Raw genomic sequence first — 15,568 nt, forward strand, 5'->3', positions numbered from 1 at the left:
GATGGATAACTGATACTGATAATTACACTTTTTTTTTTAAAGATTTTATTTATTTATTTGAGAGAGAGAATGAGACAGAGAGAGAGAGCATGAGATGGGGGAGGATCAGAGGGAGAAGCAGACTCCCTGCCGAGCAGGGAGCCCGATGTGGGACTCGATCCCGGGACTCCAGGATCATGACCTGAGCCGAAGGCGGTCGCTTAACCAACTGAGCCACCCAGGCGCCCGATAATTACACTTTTAATACGTGCATTTTGGTACTTAAAAATCATTGGTTTTTTCATTACGCTTTGAACTTTGATATCTAAATATGACATACTTTAAACTTTTTCCTGAAGTCTTTCTCTTCTTTTTCCTGCTTTTTTAGCTTCTTGGGGTCTTTTTCTTCTGTCTTAGCCTTGGCTCCTTGACTAAGATGGCAGAACACACATAAAACAACATTTAGCTTAGTTTAAAAAGAACAGCATACAATAGAGACTTCATCCATAACATTACAATTTTGTTGAATTTTGTTTTTAATTAATTCCTTTTCTTAGAAATCTAGTACATTCATTGTAATAAGTGATAATATTTCATAACACAAAAGAGATTCTTCAAAATAATACAGATTATGGTTAAAATGGAAGTGATTATCTATTATGGTGAACCATATAAAATTACTGAGGTATAGTGTGAACGTGGTTACGTATCAGAGGTTTCATATGATTCAACCCACCTATTGTCGAACTCTCTGTATTTTTTCAAACCTTCCTAGATAATTAAGTGGCTTGGCCAATATCACAGAAAACGCTTTATGAAAAAGAACATTTTTTTAAAAATTGATTTTTATGGCTTGAAAAGTTTATCTATGTGTCAGGTTTTCATATCTACTTAAAATGGAGCCAGAGTAACATTTTATCTCATAGATACCAACTAGACTGATGCGAATTGTCATAAGAATAAGCCTATGATAGTGATTCTTCAGCCCAGCCACATACAGGATCATCTGGGAAGTTTTAAAAAAGTACCAATGCCTTTGTCTAATTTCTAGAAATTCTAATTAAATTAAATACATTCTAATTAATTAGACTGAGTGGGGTCTAGATACTGACATATATGTTTTAAAGCTCCCCAGGTAATACTAATTTGCAATCAAGGCTGAGGAACATTTGCTAGGGTTCACTGTGGATGTTAGGGAAAGGCTGGGAATCTCTGAAGGAGGGAATTTTAAAAATCAGATTTTTTTGTGAATAATGAAAAGTTCTAAACACTGATTTTAATTTTTATCTAGATTACCTACAATAAAGTTTTGTTTGTAACTGATATATTTAAAATGTTTGATTCCTAAGCTTTGAATCTCAGAATTTAGTTCATTTACTGTGAAATGAATTAGCACAGTGTCCTGCCTTGGGTTCTGCATCCTGCCTCAGTATCTGCTTTGTTACGGTGCTCTGGTCAGTAGTGGATTTGCAGTCCCAAATTAGCACTTTGGAACTATCAGGATATACATGCATGTTAAAAATGGCCCATGAGCTCCCTTTGAAAATAACTTATTGAAGTTTAGTTTTAGTTTAAAATAGAATATTATGTTAGAGAACATAAAATAGTCTTAAACTCTGAAAATAAGCAGCAGCAAAGAAAATGGTACATATCACATAAAGTTTAATCAGCCGGGGTTTATTCTACTTGAAGAAAAGGTCCAGTGTGTAACTGGGTTCCTAGAGAGCTGTTTAATGGAACGTGGTGACATTTTTACAGTAATATAAAACAGAAAAATGCATTAAAAAATGTCAGGGATAGAAGTGACTTCCCAGTGGTGAGGAATTTTCAAACCTAACATATTACTGAAGATTAGATTTTCTTTTCAGAAAAAAGAAGGATTCTCTTTTCATCTTTCTTGTTTGTTGTGCCTATAGAACTTGATCCTGACATAGAAATGATAGCATATTCTCTCTTCAGTTTCTTTGATCTTGATACTTTCTCTTGTTCAGTAAAATTAACTTAACAGTGTTGGTAAAAAATAAATACTAAATAAATAAACACTCATGCATTTTTGCAGTATTGCTCAGAAGACGCTGCATATTGTCTCCCATTTGTGTCACTTTCATCCTTTAACTAATCAAGCTCAAGATCTTTTTATTCACCTTTTTTCCTGAGAAAGCTACAGAGGTATTCTTGCTTTTATACACCGTATGTATCAGCTCATCTCACATGTTTATTGGAATATAAAAAAGCATCTTGCCATGTTATTTTCTATTTCAAAAGAGGTTTCAAATGGTACTCCTTTTGTACTAACTGATCTTAACATTTTTTCATACAGTTTTATCCTAAAATTAAATTGAAACCTTAGGTGAGCTGAAGAATGTCACTATTCACCCCTAACTTTTTTTTTTTAATTTGAATGGAACCTTTGAGAATCTGATGCTTTTGTGAAAAAGAGATATGGCAAAGTCCTTTGAAAACACAAATCATCTTTTTTTTTTTCCCCATAAAAGGAAAAAATCTTGTGGAGGACAGAAGAGATTTGAAGAAGGTAGGTGAGGGGTGAGATATAAACTAAGAAGTGTGTTCAAGACAAAAAAGCTTTTGGGAAAAGGGTAAAAATAAAGGGAGGAGATGAATCAGTGAGATCACTTGTGATCAGACTCTCAAATATTTTCCCAGTGAATGAGTACATGAAGGGATAAATGAATGTAGACATCAGTGAGTCACCAGGCAGAGAATAATCAGGAGCAAAATACCCTGGGGAGGGGGCAGCGGAGGAGGGGGATCAGGGTCTTCCACCCACAAACCTAGCAGAAACTTTAGAGCTGAGATCAGAGAGAGGACAGAGTAAACAGGATCAAACACAGTAGATGTACATGCCTTTGGGGTTTTATTCTAGTTGAATTTTCTTAAGCAGTCGGATTTTCATCTCAAAATGAGAACATTTTACTTACCTCAGCTCTGCTGGTGGAGCAGGGAAATCAGAGGCATCCACATCATCATAAACTTCATCTCCCATGTCTAACAAAAGGCAAAGTATCAAATGTTGAGACACTTTTAGTTTGAATTTTGATATGAGCATCCGATGATGTTTTTAATATAAAGATTGTTTTGAGGACAACAAAATCAGTTTTCCTGGAGTCTCTATACATTTCTCCTGGAAGCATTGTCTGTTCCTTGAAGGGGAGAGGTTTTTCTCTCCTTGGATATCTCTGTTAAATTTCCCTCAAAAAAAAACAAAAACAAAAACAAAAAACCAGAGACCGTGACTGTAACTAGCATTATCAGGATAAATCTCCCCAAACAGTGACTGAGATTATTTGCAGATCCACGCATGTGATGAATGGCAGGATTAGTAGATTGCTGACAAACAAATCAACATTACTGGCCATTGGCAATAGGCTGTAGAGATTGATTCTTAGGGGATTTGGGATGCTATGATAATATACATTATTTATATGTCTGTGTCTTTGTCTATGTCTGTCTATCTATCTATCTATCTATCTATCTATCTATCTATCTATCTATCTATCTATCTTTCTACCTATCTATCATTCTCTTTTAGTCACTGATCTGTCCCTCACTGATTTTTAACTTATAGTAGTATTAGGTGTGGTACCACCTTAAAATGGAAAGAATATTCCTATTAATAAGACATGTCTGGTCCATACCAGCAGGTATTGAAAACCAGTGTTGGTGGGAAAGTGGCCATGCCCTTAACTGGGTCAATGGCTTTTCTAATCCGTAGATACTTTTCTTTCATCTAGACCTCTTGTTAATAAAGTCAGGAGGATTGCGCCCTCTCTGCACCTATTAAGTTGCTCCACAGCAAATTAAGCTGAAGAGATGAGCTGAAGAGAGTACAAATGTTTTAAGGAACGATTATCATAGAAAGTTTAGATGCTCTCTGTTAGCGGCAAGGATTTAATTTCCTTTAAGAATTCCTCTCTCTCTCTGTATATATGTATAGAGTACATATATATACTATATATTTTCTTAAAGATTTTATTTTTATTTGACAGAGAGACACAGCGAGAGAGGGAACACAAGCAAGGGGAGTAGAAGAGTGAGAAGCAGGCTTCCTGCAGAGCAGGGAGCCCGATGCGGGGCTCGATCCCAGGACCCTGGGATCATGACCTGAGCCGAAGGCAGATGCTTAACGACTGAGCCACCCAGGCACCCCACATATACTGTATTTATATTACATACATACGTGTCTGTGTGTGTGCATTCTCCTCCCACTCAGGTAATTAATTTCACAGCTATGTGAAGAATCCATAATTATTATTATAAAAAATATGACATATCATTGGTTTCCAAAATGGGAAAAATTACTATTCCATACACATGTACTTAAAACACACTTGAGAACAAACCAAAATTAAAACAAAAAAAACCCAATTTTTTTTTACTTAACTGATCACATTTGTTTCACTTTATACTTACCCTCTGTGGAGCTAAATTTCTTGAATACTTTTTGAAAATTATAGATTAAGATATAAACTCATCATCAGTTATTGATTAATTTGAATTAGTGCCTTATGTATTTTCAAACTGATAACTGAAAACGAGATCAGATAAACAGTCTGGAAGAATAGATGATCTGTGTGTTTAGTTTTCTCTTTCAACTTATTTATAAATCCAGACAAACTTTTTGAAAACCTCTGAATATTCCTGTGAGACATTTTATTTTGTTCAAAGTCAGTTTAAGAAGAATCTTTGAAAGGTCTATTTCAGCAGGGATAAAAAAAAATAAGCTGATCAAAATTGTTCGAAGAAGAAACGGTTTCACATTTAGCAGTGGAAAGTTTTCCAAAAACAATATAAATTATACATTCAAAAAAATCAAAGAAATTTAGATTTAGAAGAGACTTGGTGTCATATAATTTGGTACATTTTTAGAAATCCTTATGCATAAGCCCAATATATCAGGCTTGACTGAATTGGGGTAGAGGAGACATGAGAAATATTGGTGTCCATCCCTGTCCACTCCTTCCTTTCTCCATAGTGACCCCTATGATGGGGTGAACATTTTAAAAACCATCAATATTAGGGACACTGGGTGGCTCAGTCCAGTAAGCGTCTGCTTTCTGCTCAGGTCATGATCCCAGGGTCCTGGGATCGAGTCCGGCATTGGGCTCCCTGCTCCGCGGGAAGCCTTCTTCTCCCTCTCCCTCTGCCTACAGCTCCCCCTGCTTGTGCTCTCTCTCTCTCTCTGACAAATGAATAAATAAAATCTTTAAAAACCATCAATATTAAAAATTTTCCTGTTCCCACTATTTAACTGTTGAGAAGCTGTGGCCCCCCAAGGAGAAGTTGCTTGACAAGGTTACACAAGTTACTATTTTCAGAGTCAGGACTTCAGTCCAGATACCATGACTATATCCAATGCTTTCCCACTACCCCATCGCAAGAAATGAGATATAAAATATATAATCAGTTTTTATTACTTACCTGATTGTTTAGGAGGAGAAGGGAAACTAGAAAGAAAATGAGAACACAATTATAATCAGACCAATATAAACACAGAAATTGAGCCCTTTTATTTAGGAGAGACATGAAGAAGTAAGCCTGGAGCCTTGTGAAGGCTAATTCTGTTGATGGTCATTCCTTTCTCATCTCCATTTCTCCACTGAACCTCAGTTTCTGCCCATCAATCTGGAATTTCACAAGACTTTTTTTTTTTTTTGAACTCCAATGGTGGCCAAAAAAGTCAAAAGTCAAGGCATTCAGTGGTTTATTTTGCCCATAGCCATTGGACCAATATTTTCAGATTTGTTCTATGAGGTTTGGGCATATTATCAAATCAGAGTAAATTAAATGGACTCAATGTTTTGAAGTCATTCTGGCATAGCTCAGGTCAAAACTTTTTATTTGACTTAAAGAGTAGAAATAGAGGGCTGAAATGAACAAAGGTCATAGGATTCTTTGTATGACCATGTTTTCCCAAACAGGAGAATGGTGAATAAGAGAGGAATATCCACTGAAACTGGGGAGGGAGAGCTTATTAATAGAAGTGATCTGAAATCAGGATTGGGTGGCATTTAGTTGCAACAGAAAAGGACCTTTGCTTTTATTACTTTCTGAACTTCAAGCACACACACAAGCACACATCACTAGAAGAATGGTGCACAGTTACGCTAAAGTGCGAGAGGTCATTGGTTCAAATGATTGAAAATCAAAATTAGGATGTGTGCAATTGGAACAGGAAAAATAATCTCTGCCTTTATTTCTAAGTAAGGTCTGCATTTGAATAATGGTGCATCAAGAGAGGATTTGTTAAGAAAAAAGAGGATTTGTTATGTTTACTTACAATTTTGAGTGTCTTGCTTACTAAGTGTTGGTTTTAGGTCTCACAAAAGACTTAAAATGAGGAATTCTATGTGGACTTAACATTTTATAAAGACTTTAGTGAAGGATGAGAATCTACTGAGTTACAAAGACTTTAAATACTGTATTTAGAGAAAAGAAATTGCAAATTGTGTCCTTTATTTCTGGCAAGCTAATTTGTTAAAAGAGAATGTGTATTTTGAAGGGTAGTCACTATAAAATATTATATAATAAAATGTGGCATTGGAATTGTGAGCTTTTAGATATGATGTTGCAGTGAAAAAAAGTTCTACTAAATGAAGAGTGTATGAGTATGTAAAGGTGTGTGTGTGTGTGTGCATGTGTGTGTTCTCTGTGCATGTTTGTAGGGAAGGCAAAATATATCTTTGAACCATATGACAATTTTTGAATATTTTGTGTTCCTCTTATGTAAATGCATGAGTGTAAGGGTGACACCGTAAATGAGGCTAAGATGACTAATGGAAAATAATGTTGAAGTGACTTAAGCCTGTCAGAGTTTGGTTATTGGTTATAAAATATTAGTAGCACTTGATTAAATTATTATTAGTGTAGTTATTGTGCACTGAATTTGGTTGGTTGACTCTTACGATGAACCTTCATTATTGTCTGACTCAGGGACTTTAGGTTTCTCTCGTATACTTTTCCTTTTGTCATCTTTTCCCTTTAACATCTTCAAAATCCCCCAGGACCACGAATTACTCTTCTCTTCAACCTGTAGCGTGGAGCTTAGGAGCATGCAGGCATTGAACAGAATGGAATCATTGGTGGAATGTGAAGACGTTTGGTGGACATTCAGATTTTTTATAATTTTACTGCATTGATCATTCAGGCAGCAAGTTACTCATTGTATTCAACGAGATGATGCTTTTATGTTTATAGGCCATGGTCTTTGAATACTGCTGCTACTAGGTAAGTAGTAGGTGAGTTATTTTTTCTATTTAGTGAAATTTCTCTTGGTTTTAAAATAGCAAGCTAAGTCAAAATTAAGTTTTAAACATCAGTTTTGCATTATTTTATGTTTAAAATATGTGACAGATCTTAAGTACATGACAGATCTTAAATTTTAAAATACGTCATTACAAAAGTTTAAAAACCAGAGAATTAAGCATTCAATACTGTTTTTTAAAAATTTTTATTTTTAAATTTAAATTCAATTAATTAACAAGTAGTGTATTACTAGTTTCAGAGGTAGAGTTCAGTGATTCATGAGTTGTATATTAACAGCCAGTGCTCATTACATCACATGCCCTCCTTAATGCCTGTCACCCAGTTACCCCAGCCTCCCTCATACTGGTTTTGCCAAAAATAGCATATGGTTTCATTTTATTTGGATTGTCTAAAACTATGATTATTATACAGAGGATAGCCATGCAACTGATAAACTCTCCAGAGGTTATTGATTGATAAATAAATGATTGGGAAAAGTTTGAAAAAAAAATCTGTAACAGATAATTCTTTTTCATTTCACTTCTTTTGACAAAGTTGTTGAGGTTCTTCCAAATAATATACCGCTTCACTTGAAGTGTGGCACAATTATACTTTCTGACTTACTTCTGCTATTAATTAAACATTCAAATCGTTATTGGTGTTGTAATAAAGAGCACTATTTTTTTGCTTTTTATTCTAACCAAAAATCAACACTAAATTTCAGTATGTAAAAAATTTTCAAGAAAACAGTTCACTAGGGGGCGCCTGGGTGGCTCAGTCGTTAAGCGTCTGCCTTCGGCTCAGGTCATGGTCCCAGGGTCCTGGGATCGAGCCCCGCATCGGGCTCCCTGCTCAGCGGGAAGCCTGCTTCTCCCTCTCCCTCTCCCCCTGCTTGTGTTCCGTCTCTCACTGTGTCTCTCTCTGTCAAATAAATAAATAAAAAATCTAAAAAAAAAAGAAAACAGTTCACTGATTATTCTTACCCATCATCAGCATCTTCCTCTTCAATCCCATCATAAATATCATCATCTGGGGGAGGTGGGAACATCCCTTCATTTGGATGGTGGAGGGGGAAAGAATCTTCTGTTAATTTTATAATTTGGTCATGTAACAGTCACTCAAAATTTGATAATAAATCTGCCTTATTTAACTCCAGAAAAGTCCCTGTTCCTTATTAACCATTTAATTAAAAAATAACTTTATTTTCCCACTCTCACATAGGTAGTAGGTAAATTGCTTTGTTGATTATTTATAAAGGAATTCTTAGAGGTGAAATTTAATAAATATATGAAGGATGATAAAGGGCACTGTGCATTGGAGATAAAAGGAATAGGGGAGAATAAATATGAGAAAAAATAAAACCGAATAGGGATAGAGTTAAATATTGTGGAAAAGAGGAGGTGATAAAAATTTAATTAATAGTGAGGGGACATTCAGAAAAAGATACTGGTCAAGATATAAGCAAAGAAAAACAGAATGAAAGGTGAATTTTTGAATTTTGGCAGTAGCTCTGATTAATTTAATCAAAGTGATATTTTAAGGGGCGCCTGGGTGGCTCAGTCATTAAGCGTCTGCCTTCGGCTCAGGTCACAATCCCAGGGTCCTGGGATCGAGCCCCGCATCGGGCTCCCTGCTCAGCGGGAAGCCTGCTTCTCCCTCTCCGACTCCCCCTGCTTGTGTTCCCTCTCTTGCTGTGTCTCTGACAAATAAATAAATAAAATCTTTTTAAAAAAGTGATATTTTAAGAGTTAAACCCTTTGTTGTAAACCCTCAGGATCCTTGCTATTTGACAAATATTTATTTAATAAATGTTTATTGAGTACCTCCTCTGTGCAGAAATATGTACAAAGAACTTGAAATCTGACTTTTAGGATGAGAATTTTAGCACTGAAAGTTATTAGTAAAATACCTTTATTTTGGTGATGAGAATATGAGGAGTCTTTAGGAGTCATAGTTAAGGTAACCATATAAATTGTCCAAATAAGGATACTTCTAAAAGTGAAGGGGGATGCTATTAATAATTGTGCTCAGACAACTGGCATAAATCAAGAGTGCCCTGAGCACACCGGAAATAGTGTCACCCTATGACCCACAACAAACTTGGAAGAAAGAAGTGACTTGTTTAGGGTCACTCAGTGGGCAGGACTAGAATCCAGGTCATTGGCTCCCAGTCCAGTGGTACCACATTAAGATCCTCCTCATTACTTGCAAACAAAAGCATTTTGTCATTAATATAGACAAAAATGGTGAAGACTTGAAGAAACTGCTGATAAAAGTGTGTGGCTTACCTCCACTTCCACTCTGACTGTGGCTAGGAAAAAAAAATAAACAAATTTAATTAGCGTATGAGTTATGTAGCTATCCCGAAGAGAAGTACATATATTGAACAGTTATGCAAAAGAGAAATAACACTGCAGTTCAAAGTTATCAGGATGTTCTATGTAAAGAAGAAGAAACATTGTTCCTTATCATAATAGAAACAAGGCAAGAAACAAAACAAAACAAACCTAATAAGAATCCAGTGATTGTCAGTACTACATAAAGTTTTCAAAACAACGTTACTGTTTGCTTTTAACATTTCCCGAGGTAGTTTTTAGATTATACATCATTGCATCATTCCATAGATAGATTTATGAAAAACAACCAACCAACCCACAGTAGTATTCCCGAAGTCATATAGAACCATTATTACATTAAACTCAATTCTCTTTTTTTAAAAAAAGATTTTATTTATTTATTTATTTATTTGTTTATTTATTTATTTATTTATTTATTTATTTATTTATTTATTTATTTGAGAGAGAGAGCGAGCAGGAGCGGGGGAGGAGAGGCAGAGGGAGAGGGAGAAGCAGACTCCCTGCTGAACGGGGAGCCCATCCCAGGACCCTGAGATCATGACCTGACCCGAAGGCAGATGCTCAAACGACTGAGCCGCCCAGATGCCCCCAATTCTCTTGTAATATGTTATAGCCACAGCATTTTATCTTAGTCCAGTAGCAGTATATTCTTTTTTAAAGAGAGAATTTCTAAAAAGTTGAAATCTTACTCATGAAATCTTACTCTTTTTTTAAAAAAAGATTTCTTTATTTGAGAGACAGAGAGAGAGAGCGTGGAGGGGGGCAGGGAGAGAGAGGGAGAGAAACTTAAGCAGGCTCCACACCCAGCACAGAGCCTGATGCGGGGCTCAATCTTCCGACCCTGAGATCAGGACCTGAGCCAAATCAAGAGTTGGATGCTTAACCGACTGAGCCAACCAGGCACCCCCGAATTTTATTCTTTTTATTGTAAATAGTGTGGCCCTCAATTTTCTAAATCCATATTGCTTGTATTTCTTATTTATTTCTCTAACATTCCTTATTTTCCCTATTTTATAATCATCTGGTTTCTTGCCTGTGTCTTTCACTAAAATGTGAGTTCTGCTAGAGCAAAAGAAGAGTAGATTGTGAGAACTGGGAAAATCTCAGAAGTCAGTTTTAATCCTTGCATTTTGCAGAAATGAAACGGAGGCTCTGAGAAATGAAGTGACTTGACCAAACCCACTTGTAATTAACAGAAGAGCTGACATAAGAACCGCAGTGTCCCTCCTTCCTCCGTAATGTTTTTTTGTCTTTACTTCACTGCACCCATTGAAACCATCATTTTTGCCCTTTGGATAATCTGCCAGCAACAGATATTGGTCTGGTATTACAGTCATGCAGTATTAAGTGTACACTCACATCTGATTCCTCAACCTGGAAGTCAGAATAAAAGAAATGGGTCTGACACAGATCTACAGTTAATTTAGAAATAAAACATACCTTGCTAATGGAACTTGGTAGAAAAACAAGCTATAAACGTCCTAATATGTATATAAGGAATTGATTTTTGATGAAGTTTAAGTATATTCTCCACTTGCTTACATACTGTTTTCACATTCATTTTGTCTGACACTTCCCTTGGAGCGTGAAGCAAGCAGTTAGAATCATGTGAAAAATTGCAATTTTGGTTGGCTGCCATTCTTGGCAAATACATGTCATCTTGGAGATTGTCATACCAATTCCCCAAGAACGGAGTTTTAATAATCAGGACCAAAGTTGCCACACATTATTTTATTTTTAGAGCAATTCTTCAACTTCTTATAAATAGTCTGTTTGGAATACAAGGCATTGACCAGATGAAGTGGAGGTAAGGAGAGGAATGTGCCAGAAAAGAGAAAGGAAGGAAAAGAGGGAAGGAAGAAGTTTGAGGACCATGCAGAGAAGCAAAGTTTGTTATGTGATGAAGTATTTGCATGTATAATTTCCTTTTCTTCAACGTCTCATATTTATTACAGAAATTGCTTTAGTTGAGAAAAAAGGGAGAAGGATAGCTGTCAGGACCTGTGCTTTTAAGTCTCCTGTCTGCTCACAGAAGTTGAAGTGCACAGTCAGCTCCCCCTACCCTTGGAGCCATCAGGGAAGAGCAGGTGAAGCATGTGAGGACCCAGGAGGCATCTAGAGAAGGGGAAGGAGAGGATAGTGCTTTCTCCTACTCTCGCCAGGGCAAGCTGCCGGCTGTAGTCAGCATCTTCCCTTGTTCTACTAAGGACAAAGCCTGTTCTGTTGTGGGATCTCTCCCGGCAGCAGCTGTAGCTTCCAAAAAACCAAAACCAAAACAAACCCAACATCAGACTTGTGTTTTCATTTTCTCTTCTTTCATTTTCTTATTAACTATGCCTAAGGGTGACATACATGTTAGTAACTATTGTGGTGCTATATTTGCTTCAGATATTGAGCATTAAAACCGTACACCTCCTCTAACTCCATTTCATTAAATAGGTTCTTTTTCTGCTACATGCTTACTAATTAGAGCATGTCCTCTAGGGCTGCAGTATCTATGGACTCCAAACAATGGAAAAAGTAATAGTATTAGTTTGGGGAAATAGTTGCCTATCATGATTAAATAATGCTTCATTTTAAGAACATCATTCCTTTTCATGGATTTATTATTTTTTCCGGAGTGTGTGTATCGTAAATATGTATGTATTAATATTCCTGGGATTCTTTAATCTCAAAATAAGAGAAAAGCATTTTTTTAAAATAAATAAAACATAAAGCATAAAGTATATATGCTGCAGATAGGCAGAATGACATAGTCATGTACAGAAAATTCTGTAAATCTCAGAATATGGCCTTTTAAAACTCTGATCTCAAAACTGACATTTATAGACTCCCACACTAGGTCAGAGAGTGTTTCTGATTACTAAAGCTGATTTATGATCTGTAAACTCCAGTGCATACATTACGTATTTTGATATATGTTGCATAATTTATGGCATATTTACCATAAATTATGCAACATATATCAAAACATGACAAGAAGGCATTGCAGGCTATTTAGAAAGACAAAGCTGCCAGAAAGCAACACAGCAAGTTTAACTGATGACATGAAGTGAACAACTATGGGAAGGAAACTGCATTCTTCATACATTTTATAAGTATATTACTATTTTGGTCATTTTACGTTTTAAAAATGTTTGATAATTGAAGCAATTTTTTTCTTTGAAATGTGAGTTATGAAGGATGCAGACCCCATTTTTACCCAAGTGGAGATCCAGTGCAGATTATATGTTTTGAGATCATAGTGGATGTTTCCCAATTCTACAACAGCGGCACAGGAAAACAAGGATTCCTAACTGGGCTGGAGATTTTCATCTTCTTTTCCTTCAACTTGAAGGGGTACGGCTTTACCCAGAAAGGGAGGTATTGGAGGAAGGAAGGAACAAAAGGAGAAGGAAAATAGAAAAGCCAAAAGGGGCAGAAGGGACCAGGAAGGTCAGAGCTGGAAAAAAGAGATAGAAAAGGAGGGATGGAGAAAGGAAGCAGAAGACTGAGAAGGGAAAGAGGAGAAGGAAAGGTACATGGGAGAAGATGGTGCCTCTCCCCTCCTGCCTCCTCCCAGAAAGGATGTCTTGTTCTGTTCCTCTACCCCGGGAAGGTGTTCCTGTGATTCCTACTGGGGGAATCATTCCAATCTAGTAGAATGAATGGGCCGTGGAAATAAAATTGGACCCGTCGTTGATTCCCAGGGGTCATAGTGAAATGAGCTTTTACTTTTTTACTTTTAAAAGCAAAGTAGAGTTTTATTAAAAAGCAATCTTCTGGGGCGCCTGGGTGGCTCAGTCGGCTAAGCATCTGCCTCCAGTTCAGGTCATGATCCCAGGGTCCGGGGATCGAGCCCCACATCAGGCTCCCTGCTCAGTGGGAAGCCTGTTTCTCCCTCTTCTCCCAGCCTGTGCTCTCTCCTGCTATCTCTGTCACTATCTCTCTCTCAAATAAATAAATAAAATCTTAAAAAAAAAAGCAATCTTCTTTCTGTTATCTTTTCAAATAAGAACAACAAAGGGGCGCCTGGGTGGCTCAGTCATTAAGCGTCTGCCTTCGGCTCAGGTCATGATCCCAGGGTCCTGGGATTGAGCCCCGCATCGGGCTCCCCGCTCTGTGGGAAGCCTGCTTCTCCCTCTCCCACTCCCCCTGCTTGTGTTCCCTCTCTTGCTGTGTCTCTATCAAGTAAATAAATAAAATCTTAAAAAAAAATAAGAACAACAAATATATTTAGATTCAGAGATTTTAGAGCAAAAATTTTTATATTTTTAGAGCTGAATTTTATATCTCATGCTCCATATTTTGCAAAATCATATTTACTTTAGGCATAGCCCTAAGATCAAATCAGAACGAATATTAGAAAACTGTGTTTCAGAATGACAACGCATTTGGCAAGACCTGGCAAATGGCCTATTATTTTTTAAGTAGTATTTGATACACACAGCTGAAGAGTGAAATAAAAGACTATGGAGTTTCAAGTGACTTTTCACCCACACTGAAGTATCTGTAATTGTAAATGGTAATTTACACGGAAAGTAAAATTCTAGGATCTTAAAATATATAATGTCTGACAAGACGACAGTCTGATCTGCTTTACAGTTTGCATTTGCACATACCTGCTAATATTATCCTGCTCTGCAACATCATCATATACCTCCTGGTCATCTTCAATAGCTCTTGATGAAAGAGCACTGAGAGATGTTTTCTTTCGTTTCAGAGAATCATAGTCAATCGCGACAGCAGTTGTTCTAATATAGCCATCTACCAACAGGAGGAATGATTTATGGTCAGATAACTGTAGTTTCAATATCTCAAAGTTTTAAATAAAATATCAATTGCAATTTGCTCTTTAAAATTTTCCTACATTTCTTTGCATGCACTTCTGATTTATAGACTTCCGACATAGACACATTTGACTGGACTTTGTCGAAGTCTTAGGCCGTCGTGGTTTGCAGTAAGCTTAGAGTCCACTTCAAGGATTCCAAAGTGATTTACATGATTCATCCCCCCCACCAACCCCGTTTAACATCAATGAGGAAACTAATGCCCTTTGTTCCTCCCTGGAATAATATAAATATTTACATTGCTCCCCACTAAAACAATAATGCAGATGAGGTAAAGATGGAGCCATCCTTGTCATTTTAAATTTTCCTATTTTTGTCCTCTCTGTTAACTACTCCTAACTTAAGAGAATTTGCATATTTAATATTGTCTTTAAAAAAAACCCCAACACTTTGAAGTCGTAGGAAAATTTGCACTCACATGACCCCTTTGCCGTTCTGCCCAGCCATTTTCCTTCAGGGTTGTCTGTGATGCGGATTATTTCAATTTGCTCTCCTTGCTTGAAGCTCAGTTCATTCTTTCCTCCTTTGACATCACAGCAAGCTTTTGCCTGATGGATGACTTGAATAGGGCCTGTGAGCTGCAAAGAGGGCCAATAATCACAACAGGCTTTCTTACTATTCAGAAAATCTTTTAGGAACCGAGTTTTGAAAGACGATAGGTCCATGACCTGCCAACCAGCCTATTTACAACATTTATGGGTTTGAGCTGGAAACTGGGGATGAATGTCATGCACAATGCGTGTTCTTCTAAGAGGGGTGAGGGGAAAATCCGAGGTGAGGCAGGACAGCAAGGAACAGGTAAGCATGTGCTTGGGGTCCAAGAGAGAGTAGCAGTGATCTGTTGACCTTAGAAGCCTGTGAAAGGCTTGCAGAGGAAGCCACTAATAACTGAATACCGCTTATGTACGACAATACATGCTGGATGCTATGGTTTTTACGGGATATGCTGGTGGTCCGCTTGGTAGGTGGAAGTTTTTTTCCATCTTTGAATTGTATGGTTATTCTGAATGTGCTCTTCAGACTTCGAACAACAAAGGGGAGGTAAGGAGGTGGTGGTGGGTTGTACTTGTGGGAAAAGCATTTTCTTTGTTTTTTTTCCCAACTTTATGGTGTTGTCTATCTGTAAACTCAGAGTAGACA

At 36.9% G+C, this 15,568-nt stretch overlaps 1 protein-coding gene across 2 annotated transcripts in view; it reads right to left on the reverse strand.

Annotated features, from left to right (window-relative positions):
* Window positions 1-15,568, reverse strand: part of LOC118006474 (FYN-binding protein 1-like) — a 150,522-nt gene that overhangs the window by 14,052 nt on the left and 120,902 nt on the right. The window contains exons 8-15 of one of the 2 annotated variants that reach the window (XM_034999141.1): window positions 14,847-15,006; window positions 14,201-14,345; window positions 9,531-9,553; window positions 8,226-8,292; window positions 6,903-7,040; window positions 5,419-5,444; window positions 2,919-2,985; window positions 320-410 (exon numbers count right to left, since the gene is read on the reverse strand). In XM_034999141.1, coding sequence (XP_034855032.1) covers window positions 320-410; window positions 2,919-2,985; window positions 5,419-5,444; window positions 6,903-7,040; window positions 8,226-8,292; window positions 9,531-9,553; window positions 14,201-14,345; window positions 14,847-15,006 — 717 coding nt within the window. The remainder of the gene's footprint in view (window positions 1-319; window positions 411-2,918; window positions 2,986-5,418; window positions 5,445-6,902; window positions 7,041-8,225; window positions 8,293-9,530; window positions 9,554-14,200; window positions 14,346-14,846; window positions 15,007-15,568) is intronic. The other variant, XM_034999143.1, reaches the window with a different exon arrangement.

This window comes from Mirounga leonina, unplaced genomic scaffold, assembly GCF_011800145.1.
Source record: "Mirounga leonina isolate KUSES-001 unplaced genomic scaffold, KU_Mleo_1.0 Mir_97, whole genome shotgun sequence".
NCBI lineage: Eukaryota > Metazoa > Chordata > Mammalia > Carnivora > Phocidae > Mirounga > Mirounga leonina.